Source organism: Tympanuchus pallidicinctus, unplaced genomic scaffold (genome assembly GCF_026119805.1).
Source record: "Tympanuchus pallidicinctus isolate F22 unplaced genomic scaffold, pur_lepc_1.0 scaffold3, whole genome shotgun sequence".
NCBI classification, from domain to species: Eukaryota; Metazoa; Chordata; class Aves; order Galliformes; family Phasianidae; genus Tympanuchus; species Tympanuchus pallidicinctus.
In genome coordinates this window covers 75679119-75699860 of record NW_026294747.1, presented here as the reverse complement: position 1 = coordinate 75699860, position 20742 = coordinate 75679119, and the positions used below count along the sequence as shown (strand labels likewise).

At 43.1% G+C, this 20742-nt stretch overlaps 1 protein-coding gene across 29 annotated transcripts in view; it reads left to right on the top strand.

Moving 5' to 3' along the window:
• KIAA1217 (KIAA1217 ortholog) overlaps window positions 1–20742 on the top strand; it is a 342938-nt gene that overhangs the window by 320539 nt on the left and 1657 nt on the right. For 20 of the 29 annotated variants that reach the window (XM_052695270.1, XM_052695265.1, XM_052695266.1 and 17 more), the window contains 9 exons: window positions 3548–3678; window positions 3920–4067; window positions 5726–6227; window positions 6892–7072; window positions 9865–10025; window positions 10607–10753; window positions 14574–14693; window positions 17902–19584; window positions 20016–20138. In XM_052695270.1, coding sequence (XP_052551230.1) covers window positions 3548–3678; window positions 3920–4067; window positions 5726–6227; window positions 6892–7072; window positions 9865–10025; window positions 10607–10753; window positions 14574–14693; window positions 17902–19584; window positions 20016–20138 — 3196 coding nt within the window. Of the gene's footprint in view, window positions 1–3547; window positions 3679–3919; window positions 4068–5725; window positions 6228–6891; window positions 7073–9864; window positions 10026–10606; window positions 10754–14573; window positions 14694–17901; window positions 19585–20015; window positions 20608–20742 lie in introns of those variants that run through there. The other 9 variants (XM_052695290.1, XM_052695292.1, XM_052695291.1 and 6 more) reach the window with 7 other exon arrangements.

Sequence of the window (20742 nt, the reverse complement as noted above, 5' to 3'; positions counted from 1 at the left end):
GTTCCATTACAAACCCAGTGTCACACTTACGAGGGCTGATTATCAGTTCAGTGTCCATAACTGTGTATAAAAATTTAGATTTTGGGAGGTTTTTGGGGTTTCTGATTTTTTTTCTGTGTTTGTTTTTGTTTATTTTTCTTCTTCATGTGAGCATTACCTTACATTTACTAGATGTAAACTGAGTGTTTGGATTTTTTTTCCCTGGTCAGTTAAATTCAGATCTGCATTAAGACATCTGCAGCACTTTGCAGTCAATTTTCATTTTCATTCCCCTGCGTAATTTAGTATCTGTTGGAGGTTTTTTGACTATGCTATTCATCCTCTGTTCTAAATCATTTATAATATGTTGAAAAGCACCAGCCCTAGCACAGATCCCTATGGAACCCACCAGTAAGCTCCATTCATTGAGTAAGCTGTTCATTGGATCCCTTCCCTTTATCTCCAGTACTATATCCACGAGAGAATTTCCCTTCTTGTCCCACAGCAACTTTTCTTTCTTAAAAGCTTTTATTCAGGTATCTTGCTGAAACTCTTTTGAGCTGTGTCGTGTCTATTTTTGCTGTTTTCTTCAAATGACCATCTGGATTTGTGAAAGCTCTTTCTGTAAGTCACATTAGCACAATATATTTATCCCTGGGTCCACTAATTCTTTATTGTTTATTCTTTTTTTATAGCATCTATCAATTACATTAGCCTGAAGATGTCAGTCTCAGCAGAGATTACCCCACTCGCTTTTTAAATTTCTGTTTTTATCATCTATGACACTTTCCACTACTCCAGTGCCAAAGAAATTCTAATCAAGAAGTAAGATGCCTAGCATTAATAGTTCAACTGTTTCATCCTTGAGTTGCTTTTGAACTCCAGGGCAAATGCCATCTGGTCTGGGTGATTTGTTGCTACTCATTTTGCAGTATTCGTGAACAGGTTACAAAACAAACTAACAATCTGAGACAGATCCTCTGATGCTTTTTTGCCTAAAGAAAGATCTCAGCGTAACAGTTTGTCCCTTCTCTGTAAAACATAGATGTGTTTATCAGTATTAGCCTTCTGAAACTGTATTAAGGTGATGGCTTGTTAATTGGGTTTGCACAATCAAATCTGTAAAACCAAGTTGTTTTCCCGTTTGCAGAAGAGAAATGCTGGAGACTGTTCCATCTGTTTAAATCTTTGACTCCCGAGGGATGAAGTTTCTCTTCCCTCAATGTTAACAAGATGAAGCAGTGTAATATGGCATCTTCTGAGCTATATTGGAATCAGTTGTCATGTTTGATAGGTTCACTGTATGGAATTAAAGGGTTTTTTTTATCTATTTCTACTCAGAGAACAAAACAAAAAGACACTGCCTACTAGTTAGCTGAATGTCTTTCCTTTATCCCTGTATTTCTGACAGTCATAAGCCTACCAAAACATCCTAGCATTATTCTGTGTTTGCTCATTTCTTTCCACCTGTGAATAAAGTAAAGTTTTTGTCGATGTCTTTTTTTATTCCTGGGGGATGCAAATGCCAGAGAAAGGTGTTTTTCCAGTGCTGAAGTACAAAGAAGGGGTGGATTTACCCTATGGTTCCCAAAGTAGTGCTTTGTATCAAGACATGAAGATTGAAGAAGGTGCAGGAGTGTGGAACAATTTTGGAGGGCAGCAACGTCCACTGTAAACTGCACTATAGAGAGTGAGTTACCTCTTTTTCCAGCTCCTTCTGGGAGCTGGAGTCTTCTGTATTGCGATGCAAAGACAGGGACAGCAGACTCCTGCGTTATTGAATCTTCTGCTGCTGGAAAAGTATTGTGAGTAGTGTTCCCTTGCTGCCATCGTGTGGTCCCTTCAGTTGTTTGCTGCAAGTATGCTTGTGCTAGTGGATATCAGGACTCTCCCTGTCTTTTTCAAGGCAGAGTATTTGGGAGAGGTCATCTTAAAATGGGAAGAACATCAGTTATCTCCACCCACATTCAGAAGCAACTTGTGATTATTAATTCAGAAATGTTTTGTGGTTTCTAAGATATTTGGATTGAAATTAATTCTTTTCTGTGTGCATTTTAAGTTCAGATTCTGTTACTATTTCTGCTTCTCTGTGCATGAAAGGTGCAATTGTATTGTCATTTATTGTTCTTTGTGGCCATGTTTCCACTTTAATGACCTTAACTCAGAGTGGTGCTGCAGTGGCTTTACTCCTGCTTATCCCATTTCTGGACATTTATTCCTCTCTCACTCCCGTCTTGCTCTCCCCTTATCCATTGACATGGGTATGTGGAGTGGCCTGGCTGAAAATAGTAATTTTCTGCTGGATTTGCATGGCAGTGCTGGCACAAGGGAAATAACAAGGAAATGCAAGACCCATAGTAGGCAGTCTTCTGCTACTTCATGGCAGATGATCAAACCATACCTGGCAAAGTTTTGACCTTAGTGATTGCAAGAAATGAAGTCCAGAATTAGGTTAAAATGGTACCTGATTGTCAGTTCAGAGTTTGCTTTGCATTGTTCTCCAGCATGCGATTAAACTGCTTCTCAGAATATTCCTGTTAGTGAATTGAGTATCTCAATAGAGGCAGATTTCTTTTAGAGACAGTTTTCAAGAAATGTTCTTTTGAAGTGTTTGCTTGTGGTTTTGTCTAGTTGTGTATAATATACTTCAGTTATTTTTGAGATCTTTTCAATGTGGAAACTCTAGCTAAAGCAATCTGGTCTTAATCTCAGGAGGAAAACAAGTGTCCCTGCTCCACATCCCCCAAAAAATACAGCTTATGTGTCTGAATGCTTGAATGACAGTGAAAATTCGTGTGAAACGAGGAAGCAATGGAAAAGACATTGCGAAAGATGTAGAGGAAGCACCAGATGGAGCCTGAGGAAGCATGGGACATCCCTGATTGGAAAAAAACATCTGGAGTGATTAATTAGTTTGAATTAACTAATGCTGACCAAGAGCTGCAGACAATGCACACTCGCTGTTTCATCCTGGCTATTTGTGGAAACAGGACGCTGTATCCTGCCTGGCAGGAACAGGCTGCAAAACAGGCCTGTGTCAGGAGATCATGAGTGCCAGTTTTTTGGTTGTCACTTCACTGTTGTGCCTTCCTTTGCGTGTCATCAGCTGCGAGAAAATATAAAGTGCAAACCAGTACTGGATGTCACAATATAGCATGTATGTGGCCTTCTGCTAGGATTTGTGTTCACAGGGGACTGGCTGTTGGATATGTTTCATTACTCCATTGCCCCTGTGTAGCGCAGCGGCTCTGCACATGTGCAGCATTAGAAAAGTCAATCATTTTATCAGGTGGTTGGAACTTGATGATCCTTGGGTCCCTTCCAACCCAACCCATTCTGTGATTCCATGATTCTATAATTTGGGCAAGTTACAGGTGCCTGTGCTTTGGGCATGAGCATCCAGGAGTCTCCTGTCTCGTCATGGTGCCTTGCTGGTTTTTTTCATCCTGGAGTATCATATTTAAAGATGCCACAGTTGAGATTTCTGATTTAGTTTAGTCCATTCGTTTACATATACTTGATTATAATGTCCTGCTTAAATTTCATGTCCACTTTTTTGTTTTGCCAGTGAGCTAGAGGGATTTGTTGAAGACCTGAAGAGGGACTCCACTGCTTCCAGCAAGACGGTTACACTGAAAGATGTTGAAGATGGAGCCTTTCTTCTGCGTCAAGTGGGAGAAGCTGTTGCCACCCTTAAAGGTATCTAGTTATGCTTTTTTGTTTTGATTTTTTTCTTTTGACCATAGTAGGTGAGAACACTTTTGCCTTTAATCTGAGGGCATAATCTTTCACTTGCAACATATTTAGAGTTATGATAAGGCTTGTTGCACGGCCCCTGGAGAGAGGCTGACACTCCACTGTTCAACTGTCACCCTGTCATCTGTCTTTCCTCGAGGCTTTTATGATTTCCTCTTCAGCTTCACGGTTGTTGTCTTTGCAGGAGAGTTCCCGACGCTGCAGAATAAAATGCGTGCAATTCTCCGCATTGAGGTAGAAGCCGTGAGGTTCCTAAAGGAAGAACCACACAAGTTGGACAGCTTACTGAAACGTGTGCGCAGCATGACAGATATCCTTACCATGCTCAGAAGGTGATATATCTTTTCTTCAAGCTAGAGAATTTCCTCAAGCATTTTTGGGTTTGTGTTCTTCGTTTCTCCCCAAGCAGTATGGAGAAATGCAACTTGTTTGTAGCATTTTAGAGTTTATTCCTAGAGCTTTCTCAAGAGAAATCAAATTATCCTTTCCTGTGCTCTGTGCAGCAGCTCTGTTCTTACCAACAGTCTTAGTTGTTCAGACTTTATAATTGAGACTAGTTTTCTCTGAACTGAACACTGCCAGATACAGGATGTACGAGGATGAGAAAGCTTACAGAGTGACACCAGTCCTGCATATGAGCTAGTTAGCTGTAGGCATTCACAGCAATGTGAGTTAGTAGAAATGTTCTCTGACACTGAAGTGTGCATCTCCAAACACTGTCTGTAAGAAATAGCTTAATAAAAGATTCAGATTGGATAAAGACATCCCAGAGCATTCTGAAAAAAATAAGTATTTTCTAGTATGATTGTGTATCCATGTAAATTATTATTATTATTATTATTTTTACCAATGAGAATGCTTTAAAAGTGCAAAGTGAAAAATTTGATAATATAATAAGTGAAAGTGGAAATATTTGATAAAATGTACGTCCACTGAAGACCAGAGTTTAGTTGTACTTGTCAGAGCAGCAAACGACTACTGATTTATATGAAGCAGTAGGCATTGGATTTAATACCTACTCAAAACTCAGTGAATAAGGCCAAACTGTCAAGGGTAGGGGATCTCAATTTTACTTCAGTTACGAACAAATGTAAGTTGTAAGTATATTGTTGCCACCGTTGTTCTAAGGAATGTAGGATTTGCATTATTCCCATATATCCTGGAGCATATGTAAAATGGACTTGCCAATACTGGCAGTGGGATAAAATGTTTTATGTAACAGGTCTCCTAAGAGCTATCAGTTATTTTTCCTTGTAGATAAACATTGCTATCCCTTCATATTAACTACCCTTACTTAAAAGTGACTACAGTTATTTCTTGCCTCATCTTGTTCAGGAAATAAACAGTAAGCTATACATGTCAAAGTTTTACCAAAATTTTTTGGTATTTAGTCGTGTTGTTTATTTTCTCCAGATGAATTGCATATCAGCTCTCCTAAACTCTGTTTCTATATTGGAAAAAATGGATGTCATCTGATGGATAGCCAAGCTTTGAGCTTCAGCCATTTCACAGATCATTGTTAGAAATGGTTGGCTTGACTTCCGTACTTTACTCTATCCCAAACTGTTGACAGACAAAACCTTCCTGAGGTATTGTTTGAAGGCTTTGTTTTGGCCATTTGCTAAACTACTGCTTCATGTTCTGTGTAGCTACCACGTTCCTTTCTGATAGTGCAAGAATTATGGCTTATCTAGGCTCTGTGTAAAAAAAAAAAAAGTCAACTGATTTCCATTCTCTGTCTGAAATCAACTCACTGTAACTCATAGTTTGGTCAACAAGGGCCAGTATGTCCTTGAAAGATTTTAAATACTTTATAAGGCAAAAGCATCCTAATTTGAGTGGTCTCTTTAAAAATCAAATTCCCTGTCTGTTAGAGAAAGCGAAAAGTCACAGATGTTCTGTAAGTTTTTTCTTGCAAAAGCTTATTGTTAAATACTGCTCGTGTATGCTAACCATGCTCCATGCTGTTGTGTTGCTTTTGGCTGATCAGACATGTTACAGAAGGACTGTTGAGGGGTGTGGATTCCTCCCAGGCTGTACAGTACTCAGCTATAGAAAAGTCCACTGCAACTGAAGCTCTGAAAAATCAGGAGGAGCCCAAGCAAACCCAAGGACATGCACAGCAAAACCTCACTGCAGTCACATCAGAGTCCCAGGTATCATCAGTCAAGTCAGAAGTCGTCCCCTTCTCCACAATGACGGTCCATCACGTGCAGAGCTCTCCCGTTGTCATCCATCAGTCTCAGCACTCATCAGCCCTGGTCAACCATGCCCAGGGTTCACCAGCTGCACCCAGCCACAGTGAAGGGCTGCCAATGAGCAGCCACCCTTCCACCACCCCACCAGCACACCCCCAGGAATCAGCAATAGGATCCCAGCCCACCCAAGGCATGCCAGCACTACAGGTCTCTGTCAATGGCAGCACCATGCAAAGTCTTTTCATTGAGGAAATTCACAGTGCAAGTACCAGAAACAGAGCTGTATCAATCGAGGTATGGTGTACTCTACTCACCCAGTTGTTGTCTTTTTGGGTCTGAGCTCCCAGTCTCACATCTGAGACTGAAGGTGGGATTTTCAAATGCATTGTGAGGATTTACATGTTTAATCTCTAACTACACCATGCACTTCTGAAGATACCCTCTGGTTTTAAACGAACAATATAAAATTTTACGTATTTTAAAGAATACCCTCTTTCTGAACAATATTATGTGATTCTTTGGCAACACTTGCATTGTTGGATTTCATTCATTCCTTAAATCTTCATGTCCCCTGTTATGGAGAGATAAAGATGAAACAGTGTGAGGTTTCAGTGGTTTCACAGAGAGGTAGGCATTGAGGAGATGTACAGCTGAATTCTCATGTCTTATTACAGGCATGCACATTAATCACCAGTATGATATAGTAGATCAATGACCCAGATTTAAATTCTACCTTTGTTCTTTTAGCAAGCAGTGGTATGTGTCAGTTTGTCCTGTATTTATATCCAGTATAATGGAAGTCAGAACTGTTTTACAATTACTGCATTTGTATATTTCTCTAGAACTGAAAGAATCTATCTGTGGTGACCTATGAATTTTACACATAGATTTTTTTAAAAAGTAAATGGTCACAACAGAAATCAGAGAGGTGAACTGATGCTTTACTGTTTTTGTCTAGAAAGCAGAAAAGAAATGGGAAGAGAAAAGACAAAACCTGGATCACTATAATGGAAAGGAATTTGAAAAGCTCTTGGAAGAGGCTCAGGCCAATATAATGAAGTCAATCCCTAACTTGGAGATGCCTCCCCAGCCAGCAGTCCTGCCTAAAGGGGATGCAGGGGAGAAGTTTGAAGTCTCAGGTAAGTTTCAATAGAGTAAATGGTCCTAAGGAGTTGCACATTTGGAAAAGATAGGTCATTTATTCCACTTCCTAGAATTGTTTCAGTGTAAAGATTTCTGTGTTCTTGATCATATCCGTGAGTAGTCTGTGAGGAATGATGCAGGTCCAGCTGTCAGAATGCAGGCCTGTATCATAAAAGTAGTGGTGTTGCAGATGCAGGGGTGGGTGACTAGCTAATTGTGAATTTCCCCACACTGCAACTGAATTTGTCCTTTGGAGAGAAGGGCTCCTTGAGAGCAGGAGAATAAGAGTATAGCTTCATTTTGACAGAGATGAGAATGTTTGTGCACTATGCTGTATCTGTCTATAGGTTTTAGACTCTGCTCAATTTTGCACAAATTTAGCAATATGGAGCAGTCTGGAAAAAACCACAGAGAGTTTGAACACAAATTATCTCACCATCAAAAACTCAAGCACTTTTTGTAGAAGTTTCTTATCAAAAGAAGATCAAGACATGCCCGAGGTTTCTGAGGATAAGAACTCAACTTTGCACAAATTCTTAGAATCAGCACCTGGAAGCTGAAGCTAGAAAAAGTCACATAAAAATTAGGTGTCAAATTTTAGCATTCAGAGTAACTACTCACTGAAGCAAGTTTAATTATGAACACATTGCATTATTTACTAATTCAAATCTTCAGTAATATTTTATTTTTTTCTGAAAGGTTGCTCAGACACAAGCTCTGGGCATGATGCAAGAGCTGCTTTAAGAAATCTTTCAGCCTGTGTTAAATCTGACTGCTTGATCTTAATGGTCCTTACTAAAACTTCAGGTCCTTCATAAACTTTAGGTACAAATACGAGTGGTGTTCTGGGTGAGTCTTTTAGAGGTCTGAAAAAGTCCTGTGATGCTACATGACAAAGTGTCTTGAGGGAGTGGATGGGGAAGGAAGGAAGGAATGAGAGGGCCTTTTGCAGTAAGGATTCACCCACAGCTGTGCTATAGATATACCAAGTAAACACTCCAACATCCCCAAATGACATTAAATAGAATATTGCAGCCTACTCTTTTTTATATTTGTTATGGATTAATTGCTCTAATCCATTTTGAACCTGCTAATTTACCGTTTGCCTCCCCAGTACCATGGCAGCAAGCTCCAGGAACTCGCTTCCATCCTGCGAAAGGAGCTTTCCTTCCTCTGTTTTGCTCTGATCTCCTACCAACATCACTGAGTTTCTCACAGTTCTAATATTCTGCGGTTTGGCAAACAGCAACTGTGCATTTATTTTGTTTAACGTTCCTGCATTCAGAACCACCAGATTGACGGTAATGGGTTGAGCCCACAGAAAGGAGCGGAGTTGGGCACAGGCCCCACATCACAATCTAGTGAACACCATTGTAGAGAAGTGCTTTGGCTTTACAGGATCACCTTGTGCTACTAGAGAACAACTGATGGCATGGAAACCCTAGTGGCATGTATTGACAAAAGAAGTAATCTAATGTAAAGTGCATCTGGAAAGCCACTGTTGTTGCAATTCTGCAAGTCAGTGCCGGATAATCACGGAAGGCAGTAACAGAACAGAGGATTTCTTTAAGCTTAAGCAGCTTTGAAGAACATTTGATCTAAGAGGGGAACAAAGATGAGGCTGGGTCAGCCAAGGGCTCTGTCCTGTCTGGAGGGGCCAGAGTATCAGAGGAGCCTGACGCAGTCCCACAGCAGACACTTATGCAATAACTTGCCCAGAGGGAATATTTATCCCTAAACAGATGTTTACAGATGGTAATCTGAAGTCAGGAGATTTTCTGAGTTATGCATTCCAGCTGTTCATATAACACCGAATAGCTACAGAAAGGTTGTGTTGTCAGGTTGTGTTGAAAACATTGTAAGCAGCAGTGTGAAAGCAGCGACTATTGCCATGTATGATGCTTCGCCTGTGGCCAGAAATGTACAGGGACAGGTCATGAGCAGAGAAAGTGCTTCTGGGAAAAGTGCTGTCTGGTAGTGATGGAGAAGCAGTAGCTGAGTGAGGAGGTAGTAGTGGGGGTAAATTCAAGTTTGAGAAACTGATTTTCTCTTGGAAAAACTCCCCTGAGAAAGTGAGGGCTGGGTCTGCTTGACTGTTGGATTTGGAAACTGAATCATTGTGAATTAACAAAACGTGTGTATGTTGTGTTATGTTCATGCTGGCTTGGAAAAGAAGCCATGGGAGTTGCTCCTGGTGCTCCTCTGCCCCTCACAGTGGTGAGAGGACTCATGGAACTTGTCTGAGTGTAGCTAGTTCTGGTTAACTACAAGGCTATGCTGCTGTTCCTGTCCTATCATCTTGCCAAGAGCATCTCCCAGCTGAGCAAAAATGTTGCTGCTTGCTTCAGAATTGCTGAGAACAGCAAGCTCCTAGGCTTCATGTCTTGCTAGTACTCACGCCAGTTGTGCACACTTTCAAGGGAGGCTGCAGGGTCCATATTTTAATCAGGTACCCAGCTGAACCTGCACCACACATAGACAGGTGAGTGATTTCCAGAAGTGTGCTGACCTATTGCACTTGTACACCAAGAGCTGAAATCCCAGCCACAGTGAAACTGGAGACAGGAGTTTTGCTAAAAATTTGTGAGTGAAGTGATGTAGTTTTGATGGGCAAGTGCAAGACTTATTGTGCATGAAGGTTCCACTTGAATCACAAATGTGTTTCTGTCTACATGTATTCATCTGCAGGACTTTTTAAGATGCTCTTTTTGTCCCTTCTGGTTGAGGCAGGGCTGAAAATACTTTTTTCCTTCTTTCACCTCTGCTCACTCAGTGCTGCCTTGTTTAGTTGCAGAAGATGCTCCAGATGCAGAGCAAGATAACGACAAGCTGACCAAGTCCCCACCTCCTCCGCCTCCACGGCGCAGTTACCTGCCAGGGTCAGGACTGACCACGACGAGATCAGGAGAGGTCATCTACGCAGCCAGGAAGGAGGCAGCTGCTGGCAAGGTTTGGTGACTCAGCCTCTAGGCAGTCAGATTGCTGAAAAATGACTGGCACAGAGGTGCATTCTCAAGCCTGGGCTGTGTCTGTAAGCCACAGAATACGTTGAGACAGAGCTATGTCTTGGAGAGCTACTGAAATTGCTTGCCAGGAAACACTACTGTCAGGCTAAATGAACAAGTAGGGTTTGATCAGTTCTGTTTAGAGCAGTCTTAGCCTTGCAGTGCTTCTCTCTCAACAGTAAAGAAAGCAAGTCACAAGCTGATTTGTTTACAGTTGTAAGAAGATTAAAAATTAAAAAAAAAAAACAACATGTGTTATACAGATGGGAAAGATCAGCTTAGAGTTGAGAGCATGTTCACAGAAATGTTGCAAATTAGTTTTTTTGGTTTTCCTTTCCCCATCTCTTCTTCTCCCTGAAGGAAGTAGTGGAAAGCCCAGGTGAGGCAGCTGTTACTCCTACTCCTATGAGGTAGTAGTGAAAAGAGACCTAGCAACAGGTGCCTTTCACAGCTGAATTTACTGTTTGCTTTGCATCAAGAGGGCTCAATTATATTGGTTGTTTGTGTTTTTTCATCCCCTTGTAGGAAAGCAGTGAAGATGCTGGGCAGACAACGCAACCCAAAGCACCTAAAGAAGATCAGGCATTGCCTCGAAACACAGGGCTTGCTGTAGCATCAGCTGTAAAAGATGAAGAAGAAGAGGAAGGAGATAAAATAATGGCAGAATTACAGGTAGGCCCTCTGGGTTGCTCATGCACAGGTATGCCCTTTTGGAATCAGTAATGCTTCTAGAGTCTTGGCACAACTTCTAGCTCAGAACATGAAGGAAAGTAGATCTGCCATTCTCACCCAGTTCCAGTTAATTGCACTGGATTGTGCACATTTTGCAAGCACCACCCAAAATATTTTCAAGAGGTGTATACATGAGAGGCTGCTCAAGAATACAGAGGTTGCCACTGGGAAATCTTTCATGACAAACATGTGGATGGATCAAGTAAAATAATGATATTTATTTGGTGTGATCTCTGGCATAGTGTTTCTCAGTACAGATCAACAAGGTGCTGAGAGTCCCTCATTTAGTAAGAGAGAATATGGGGTGTGCTTTTAGCAGGCGTTGCTCACTGTGCCATGGTCCAGTGGTTTTGGAGTGTTTGAACATTGGAACATTTCCTGTCCCATGCTCTGTAGGCTCTGTAGTTGGCATATTACTCTGCCAGTGGCGTGGAAGTAGTGTTCTCTTGCTGGTCCTTCACTTGACAACACATAGGCTGGTTTAGCTCAATGACAGCAATGCTGCAGTAACAACCAACTATTCCAGCTACTATCAGTAGCTCCAGCCTCCTGGAGCACCTTCTGTCCTCTTCCATGTCCCTGTGAGTAAAGAAGATGCGGTTAGCTTTCACAGCTGTCACTTCTGATGTTTGGGGTGGCTCAGAGCACTGTCAGAGCAAGAGATATTCCCTCTTGCCCACAAGAACGTGGGCTTGGTGCTGTCTGGGGAGTGTTTTCAGCACCAGGGATGTAGATACCAAACAGTGACACTTCCATTTGATGTGTATGCCCTGCCCTTGGCTCAGTTCTCAGTGCATAAAAGAGCCGGTTCACAAGGAGCAAGTGCAGGGGCTTACCCATGTCCCCTGTTAGTGTGTTAATGGCTAATGTGACAGGAGAGCTGTGGGCAGTGAAGTTGTTGCATTGTCTGCTTACCAGGAGAACAGCCCAGCTGCCTTTCCACTTACGGTCACGAAGTAGAGTTTAAGATCCGGGAAGGGAAGCTGGGGGGCTAAGGGAGAGAAATGGGCATGGTAACTCAAAGGTACTGAGTGTTAAATGCTAGTTTTGAGGACAAGCAGTGTTCATTTTGAACAATAATCAAACTAGTGGGTTATATATTAATAGCAGGTTATAATAGCGAGTCTGTCAACAGTTTGACAGAATGTAGGTTTTGGAAAGGTCAAACTGTTTGGTCTAGGAGCTACAGGCTTATTCTGATATCAGTTATAGACAGAACTGGAAAACTAGGTTTGGGATTCAGTCAGTGGAGAACTGAAGGACAGGCATGTATAGTTATGCTCGCCAACACAGTGTAATGGAACACTGGTCAGTCAAAGGAAATTACTCCCTTTGATTAAGTAACAGGTAAATGTGCTTGAACTGAATTGTATATCTGTAAATATTTTTGTTAGTCATTTGGTCGAATATCATTCAGATTAAAATCTGGCACCATCAAGTATACAGGACACTCCCTCCCTCACGTACCCCCAAAAAATCTTAAGAGGACTGAGAGCTGTGTGGCTCTGGAAGTGTTGCCCTCAGAGCAGGGGCTTATAGTCCACATCCCAGAGGAGTCAGCTACACTCCTTACTTCCAGGACACTGATGGAGGTACATTTAAAATCTTTACTGTTCAAATCAACTTAAGACTATGAGAGCAGGGAGATGATAGCAATCAGTTGATGACTGCAAAACATTTAAGTCACTGAAATACACAGTCTGCCTAAAGAGCAACAAACATAGGCCAGACCATAACTGTATGTATTGGAAAGGAGCTGGAGCTGCGGTAACAAGCTGACAGGAGCTCCCAGGGGGAGTGCTCTTCCCACAGAGTTAATGTCTGCTTTGGGTGTAGATGTGAGAACAGGGAGTGTTTTTATCTCTGTGTACAGAGGATCAGGAAGATCAGTGCTGAGCTGCTGCATCTGTGACCACATGTCCGTGCATCGCCTGTTTAGAAAGGGCAGTAAGGTAAGAAGGTTCAGAAGAGTGCAACGTGGAGGTAGTTTCATGTGAAGCATCTTCTTAATCTAGCAGAAAAAGCATAATGCTGATCAGCTGCGGAAGCACAGGCTGTACGTGTACACTGATACAGATATTGTGGAGCAAAGGTGAGACATAAGCAAATCACATAGGGAAATAGTGGATTCTTCATCACTTGAAGTCTGAAAGACCTTAGGGATGCCTTTGTAGATGGCATGCCTAACTCAAAAGTGCATCACTAGTTTCACAAACTGGTAAGCTAGGGACAGTCCTATACCTTGTTCTATAGGAGGAGCAGTACTGCTTGTTCTGAGTTCTGTGTAATCTTAGCTACTCTGATCAATACAGACATGCAAACAGGATGTGATGGAAAAACAGCAGCAACTCTGCACCATGATTTTTGCATGGGATTTTTTCATTATCGTTACTTACCTGATTTTGCATAAATAGTCAATAAGCATGTGAAATACAATTTTTCATTTTTATCTTTTTATTCAAATCTGTAAACAAGGCTATGAATTTCATTAGAGTTGCTGGGAACTAAATGATTTCCTTAATATATGGTATGGCAATATAACCTTGCGTTTCACATGTTGTGTAACTCCCACAAGCACCCTCCCCCCTCCCCCAATTCTCTGGCTGGCTTGTACATCTCAGTGGTGGCAGACAGTGCCAGTAGTGGCCTCCAGAAATCCCACAAGCACTTGGAGCCAGGACTGTGCAGTAGTGTCAGTGATGGTTCTGCTTATCTGGATTTATGAGTCAATTGGATGGAGAAACCCAAAGGAAATGGAAAAAGGGCTTCAAAAAAGTTGAGAAATCCTGGCTGTGTCCTGGGGTGCACATGGTGGGAGGCCAGTGGTCCCCAAGCCCATCTTTTGGGCTGTTTCCAGAGCAGGAGGAACCTGAAGAGTACTGTTATCATCTGGAATGTTAATGAAGGCTGTGGTAGAGACAAGTCTAAAGTTGTAGTAATGCTGCATGGGGAGAAGTGGTATTATATAGCTTTTGCATTATGTGCAATGAGACCAACAAATCTGGCAGCTGAGTAGACATCAGCGGGTGTGGAACAGGTATTACTTCCCTTCTTCTCTCATTTATTGACTGTGCAAGGCCTGCAGCTTCCGCCTTTTCTTCATCTTTCCGCGGCAACAAATAGACCACTTCCAGATGAGAAAACTTGGGAAATAAATTGTATTCAGCTGTGATTGTCCTGTCCTGGCATACACAAATCCTCTGCTAATATTCACTGGAAGTTGGAAGTGAGGAAGCACAGGAAAAGATTCTGAGAACAGTAAATGGAATAAAGTGAGCTGAGCTTTGGACTTTTTTTTTTTTTACTTGTAAAACTTTAGGTTTAGTTGTTAAGTGATACCGGGGTCAAGGACAAAATATGTCCAGTGAATACACTGAGGAGGTATCGGCTGCTGGGAAGTAAGTAGGTATTGTTACAAGCCCGAAGTTTGTTGTGGGCCTCCTGGTTAAATTTGGATACCTGGCAGCACCTCTGGGTGCCCTCAATCCCCCTTACGGAGTGGTGGAAATCCAGCTCACCTTTCCTGCTTGGGGTGTGGAGGTCAGCATGACAAGTTAGTGTGCAATCTTGGCAGATTTATGTGCTCTGTTTCTCTTGGTCACATAGTCCAAAATCTATTCTATTTCACGAGATATTAAACAATGTTGGTGAGCTGTTGTGAATGTTAAAAAGAAATGCTCTCTTTGTAGTTGGTCATCTCCAGACAGTTCTGCATAAAAGCTACTTGGTCTCCTGATAACCTGCAGTATTTATTTCCTAGGCTTTCCAGAAGTGCTCTTTTATGGATGTAAACTCAAACAGTCATGCTGAGCAATCCAGAAATGATACACATGTTAAAGACATAAGGCCTGGGACTTTAATGCATCACAAGGAAAAGAAGGTAACAAGTGGCGTTTGTAAACATGCCACCCGGTCTTGGCATAACCTTCTTTCCTTACTTCAAAACTAATCTTATTTCTTGTGTCCTCTTCTCTCTAACCCCCAACCACAACTGCCCAGCGATTTCCTTCTTTTTATCCCAGTATGGACCAGAAATGCTCAGATGAAATGTTGTATTGTTCTTGTTTTTAGTAGAATTAGTAGTTCCTTTCATTCTCAAGAGTCAATTTAGAGAATTTATCTTTTATTTTACTTCATTTCTTCATCCTAGAAAAAGTCATTAGATACTCAGAAATCCCATTCAGTTTGCTGAAAGACAGAGACAAGATGGACGGCCACATTTGCCCTCCACACTTGCCTTCATGATGGTTAGGGCTCAAGATTCGTACTTAGACATTATACTAACTCATGGGACTTAAAAGAGGTGCCACGTGTCTGGGTCCGCAGCCAAGTTGGGATGAATTTTGCACTATGTCTGGGATTGCTGTTTGAGTTGATTGGTGCTAATGAGCAGTCGGCGTGTAAGATGAAAAATAGGACAAGTATTTCAGCCTTTGCAGACTTCTTTTTCAAGTTTAAGTGTAATTAGTTGAATTGTTGTTGAGTTTAGGTGGTCATGCAGGCATGACAGCTTGTTAGCCAAATGCTGGTTTTGCAGTGAAATGCTGCTGTGGTGGGGAAGACAATGCAGCTTTTCAGCACAGCTTTTCAACTTTGTAGTGCATTTTTGTGAGTGTATGCAAACTGGAAATAGCAGCAATACCTCACCTGTTGTACCTTCGTTAGTAACTCCTCAAGAATTTTACCAATAGCATTGCATTTCATCCTCCTATAACAGAATTTGGGGTGAAAGGTAAAATGACTTCTGACAGGTCCTGAAGGCAAACAAGAACTCCACCTGTACAGGGCATTGCAGCTCTAAAACACAAGGTAACACATAGAATTTGATATCTGAGACCTCCTATAAGGCTGCTGCTGCCAGAGCTTCTCTAAGATCAGTTCTGGTCTAAAGAGGCAAGCAGCTTGCTGGGTGAGTGCACAAGATCGTGGTGATGTCTAAAAGGAAAAGTTGCTTTGTTATTGAGTGTATGACAGTGTTACAAGGAAAAAAGAACACGTCCTTTTTTATCCCTGTTAGTCCTGGTGTCAGAATAAGATCATACTGTTGTACAAAAACCTGCGTTACCTCTAAGACAGCAGGCATGCTGTAGCACAAATAACTCTGAAAGTTGCTGCCAATTGCTGAAACCTGCCATTTATTAGAACAGAGAATCCAGGAATTTAAGGGTTATTTGTAAGGTCTATTTTTGTCATCTGACATGACAGAATGATTTATTCACTTTAATTGTGGAGCCTTGTGGTCATGATAAATTCATAAAGGAAATGAGTTCTGTTGTATTTCTCTCTCGTTGTTAGAAAGGCAGCCCTTTCTAAAATGAGGTGTATTGTACAATGGCCCCTTGAGATGTTGCACTGATGCTTAGAACAAGAAGTGCAACTGGCTAAAAAAAAAAGTATAGTGAAAGGGGAATTCACACATACAGTCAGGGTGTTGAGGGGCAACAAGTGCCATTAACTGGAGTGATGCTGGGAGCTCTGGCTTGTAATGGAAGTGGGATGCACTTAGCATGTAGCTAGTCTGGGCCTGTGGTGGCTGCCATGTTTTGTTCTGGCACCAGATCTCAGCATAAAGTACAGGCACCTTTGGCCTGCAAACTGATGCCTTGCTGTTTGTGGTTGGTTTGTGCAGTCATTCCTCTTCATTCAGAAATATGAGGGACTTTCAAGGTGGCCTTGGAGCAGCTGCACAGCCTTACTATTGCTGGTACACCTTCAGTAGAGAAGGGCTGAGGCTCTGGTTGACCACTGACTTTCTTGCTCCTGCACGGTGATAGTGGTTTTTCAGTTTTTCTCCATAAGATGCTCATACAATATAGAAGAAAATAGAACAGATACAGAAATTGTACTTTGTGAGCCCCCTGGCATTGGTACTGTCATTCATTTATCCCAGCTTAGAGAGTGGCTCTCCTGTCTGATGTTCTACACATCTTGATGCTAATATAACCCATCCTACTTGTGTGTTAAGAGTTAAGTTTCTTTGCTCAGGCAATGTCAGCAGAAATGATGTTTGGTTTACTGCCTTTAGTCACCTGATGCCAGATTTGTTTCCTTCCTGGTGAACCATCTTTGCGTGTAGATTTCTCTCTTGCATTGGTCATAGGTGTGGTGCCTCCTAGGTCATACCCTCACCCTGATGATTGATGTTTATCCTAAGCTGTCAATAGCACTTAACAAACCAAACAAAAAATGATAAAAAACAGTAATAAGAAGCCTGATATTATGAAAAAGCATCTCCAGGGGACCTCATTAAAGAACAAAGAAAAAGCATCCCTAAAATTTAATTGCTGGGGATATACTACTTTTGAGCTAATGGATGATCTCTCTGCATACTATTCAGAGTTCCTTTTATAAATAAATGTAGCTCGTTGTTCCAGTCTGCACTCCCAAGGGTGCTGCAGGCCGCCTCTGGTAATTCTGAGGGAAGGAATGCTTTTAAGCTGCAGTAGTGATTTAGAAATGTTAAGACTGTGGCCATCCTAACTATAACAGTGCAGCATGGCTCAGGCATGAGCAACATTAGAAGCAGCAAAATGTTGTAATTTGAAAACCAGCTTTTTCCAGGAGTTAATGTACTTTTGAAGGCAGGCAGACTATCATTTAGCTCTCTGCTGAGCTTGCTGCACTGAGTCCTTATGATCCATCGCCCTTTGATGTGTCTCAGCTGAACCTACTTTGAACCTTTTCAACTTCAATCTTATATAAACCAGGTTGTTTCTTTTCTCTTTAACTGGAAGGTAAATGAGCCAAGGTAGTAATGTGTTGGAAATAAGGTAACTGTAGGGTAAATATGCTTTTGCATATTCTGGAGGCCCTGTTAAAACAGGAGCCCTAGTAACAGCAACCCATGCTGGCCACATGCTTAGCATCGAACAGTAACATCTTGCTGTTCTGCCAGAATCTGGAATTCTGCCCTGAAGAATTTCAGGAGTCATATGACAACTTCAGGCATGCCTCTGCAGCACTAAACAGAGTGGTGAGTTCATGAGGTCTGCGTTTCCCCTGAGAATACGGTGATTAATTTTTGGGGAAAAAAAGTCCTGTAAAAGTAACAGCCCTGAATAACTGAGTAATCCGACTTTCCCCCTTAGGTGTATGGGGCTACAACAGGATCTCCCACAGATAGTGACCATCCTAAAGAGAAGAGGGAAGGGAAAACTGAAGAAGAATTGGGTTCTGATTCATCCAGCACAAATGACAGTAAAATTGGCTTTTCAATGAATGACAGTTCTACATTTAGCAAGGGTTTGTTTGTAGACAGTAGAGACTATTCTAAGAAAAACCTCCAAAATATGAGCACAAACCTGCCCAGTGTCAGTTTGGCAGAGGATGACAAACGAAGAGGGGCTCAAGATATTTTAGGATCCCATTTTGCAGCTGTTGAAAATGGAAAGCCAAACCCAAACTACCGACTGCCACAAGATGCTTGCCAGGGTCCTCCGCAGGGTGAAGCTGTGCCAAGTGCTGCCAGGTGTGTCCCTGTCAGCAGTGTTGCCCCTCTGGTGAGACCCTCCCAGGAGGCTGCAGGGTCTGCCCCCTCCTCACCTGAGCAAGAAGCTCCTGCGGGCGGCTGTGGTCAGGTTGTGCTGAGACCCAAAGCAGCCAGAAGCAATAGCACTGAAGAGGCAGACTCTCCAGCTAGCTCTCCAAGTGAAGACAGCCCACCCACTGAAAACATTGCCTTCATGATTACCAAAACAGCTGTCCAGGTCCTCTCGAGTGGTGAAGTCCATGACATAGTCAGCCAGAAAGGCAGTGATGTGCAAACAGTGAACATTGATGCACGGAAGGACGTGGCATCGGAGAAAGGCATCCCAGAAAGCTCTGACAGCGAAGAGCCAGTGGTCTGTCTGGACAAAAAGCCTGTCATCATCATTTTTGATGAACCGATGGATATTAGGTCAGCATATAAGCGTCTTTCTACCATTTTTGAGGAGTGTGATGAAGAGCTAGAGAGAATGATGACTGAGGAGAAAATAGAGGAGGAAGAGGAGGACGAAGAAAATGAAGCATGTGAGATTTCTAAGAAGAGCCCTAAGGAAGAGCCCCCGGTGCTTATTGACAGAAAAGCAATCGCAGAGTATTCGGCAGCTCACGGTCTCAACGAGCAGTATGTGTTTAACCTCCACTCTGCCTCTGACTCCACAGAAACCAGGGCTTCTGCAGAGCAGGAGAGCTCAAAGACAAACTTTAACAAGTACAGTCAGATGTATGGGCTGCACACAGAAGCAAACTTGGACTCTGCCGATCAGTTTGGAGGCAGGCAGGATTCTAAGAAAAAGTTTAAGTTTAAATTCCCCAAAAAGCAGCTGGCTGCTCTGACACAGGCGATACGTACAGGAACGAAGACAGGGAAGAAGACTTTGCAGGTTGTAGTTTACGAAGAGGAGGAGGAAGATGGAACCCTTAAGCAGCACAAGGAAGCCAAGAGGTTTGAGATCACCAGGTCCCAGCCTGAGGACCTCGACAAGAGTCCTGCAGGGAAGCAGGAGGCCCTTCCCAGCACTGCCGTGCCTCTATCTAGGACTGATGAAATTCGGCAGAGCACATACCGAACTCTAGACAGCCTTGAGCAAACTATAAAGCAGCTGGAAAACACCATCAGTGAAATGAGTCCCAAAGTTATGCCCGAAAGCACACACAGCTCTGAGGGAAGCACTGTCCCCTTCTCTGCCCCACTAGTACCAGAGGTCCCATCCCGAGAGCTTATAGTGCTGGATGAGAGCCGTGGTGGCACAGAGCCCCCTCCGCCAGTCCCAGCCACTTCACGTAAGGTACTTTAGTCTGAGAAATCAAACCTCCAGCTGCTTTCTAAACCTGCAATAATCACCATTAAACACGAGGGTCTTGTGATTTGTTCGCTTCCTCTCAGGTGGCTTGTCTGGGCTCCCACGAGGTGTCTAACAGCTAATGGACATTGGGTTGGTTTACTTTGCTGCTGTTTGGTGACGGGCAAACGCAGGGGAGCTGGGTCCAATAACCCGCTGTGTGAAATGACGAGCGTCACTGACACGAAATCCGGTTTGATCAGTAGCTGAGCAGTGTTCTCCATTTGATTCCCGACATTAACATCTGCGGTGCGAAGCTCCAGAGCTCTCCCTGCATGTCGTTCTGTGGCTGTGTCGGCGCATGGCGTGCGGCCGCCCCGCAGCGCAGCTGACCACGTGCTCCCCTTCTCTCCCCCTGCCCCCCACCATTTCCGCAGGGCCCCAGCGCTGCCTCGCAGACGAGCCGGATGCCGGTGCCCATGGCTGCGAAAAGTAGACAAGGAAGCACGGAGAAAGCAGGCAAACAGCACAAGCTGCAGGACCCGCGCCAGTACAGACAGGTAGTTTTACCCTAACGTGGGGTTTGGATGGACATTTAATGTTGTTTGTTAACTTAAAAGCTGCAGTGACTGACTGACTATGCCAAATAACGGATGCCTGTCTGTCGAGTGAGGCCTAACTGGACGTCCTGGAGCCCGGGGGCATGCCTACCTACTGATCTCTCACATGCCTGTGCATGCCTGTCTGCAATAAAACACCTGCTGCTTTTTGTTGGGTTTTGTTTTGTCCCGTTTTGTTTGTTAACCCGTGGTACTCAGCCCTAACGTCGAGATGTCAACTACCTGTTTACTTTCCCTTCGGTCCATGCGGGTTCCTTAGGCCGGCCAGGCCTGCGCGGAGCTCCGGGCACTAACCTGGGGTGCTGTGGCTGCACATTAACCTTCCCATCGGACGTGTCTGCTCACCCTGAATAACCCCGGAGCATGGCCGTGTAATGAATGGTCTGTAATAAACCTTCGGTCGCGCCTTCTCCTGTCCGCGCTCTCTCTATGCACTCTTGGTTGTGTCCTTTGGGTTTTCTACCAGGTCCAGTCCATGGCGGCCAAGGCTTAGCTCAGCCCTCGAGCTGCAGCTCTTGCTCTGTGTAGGGCCGCTCTCCCGGGT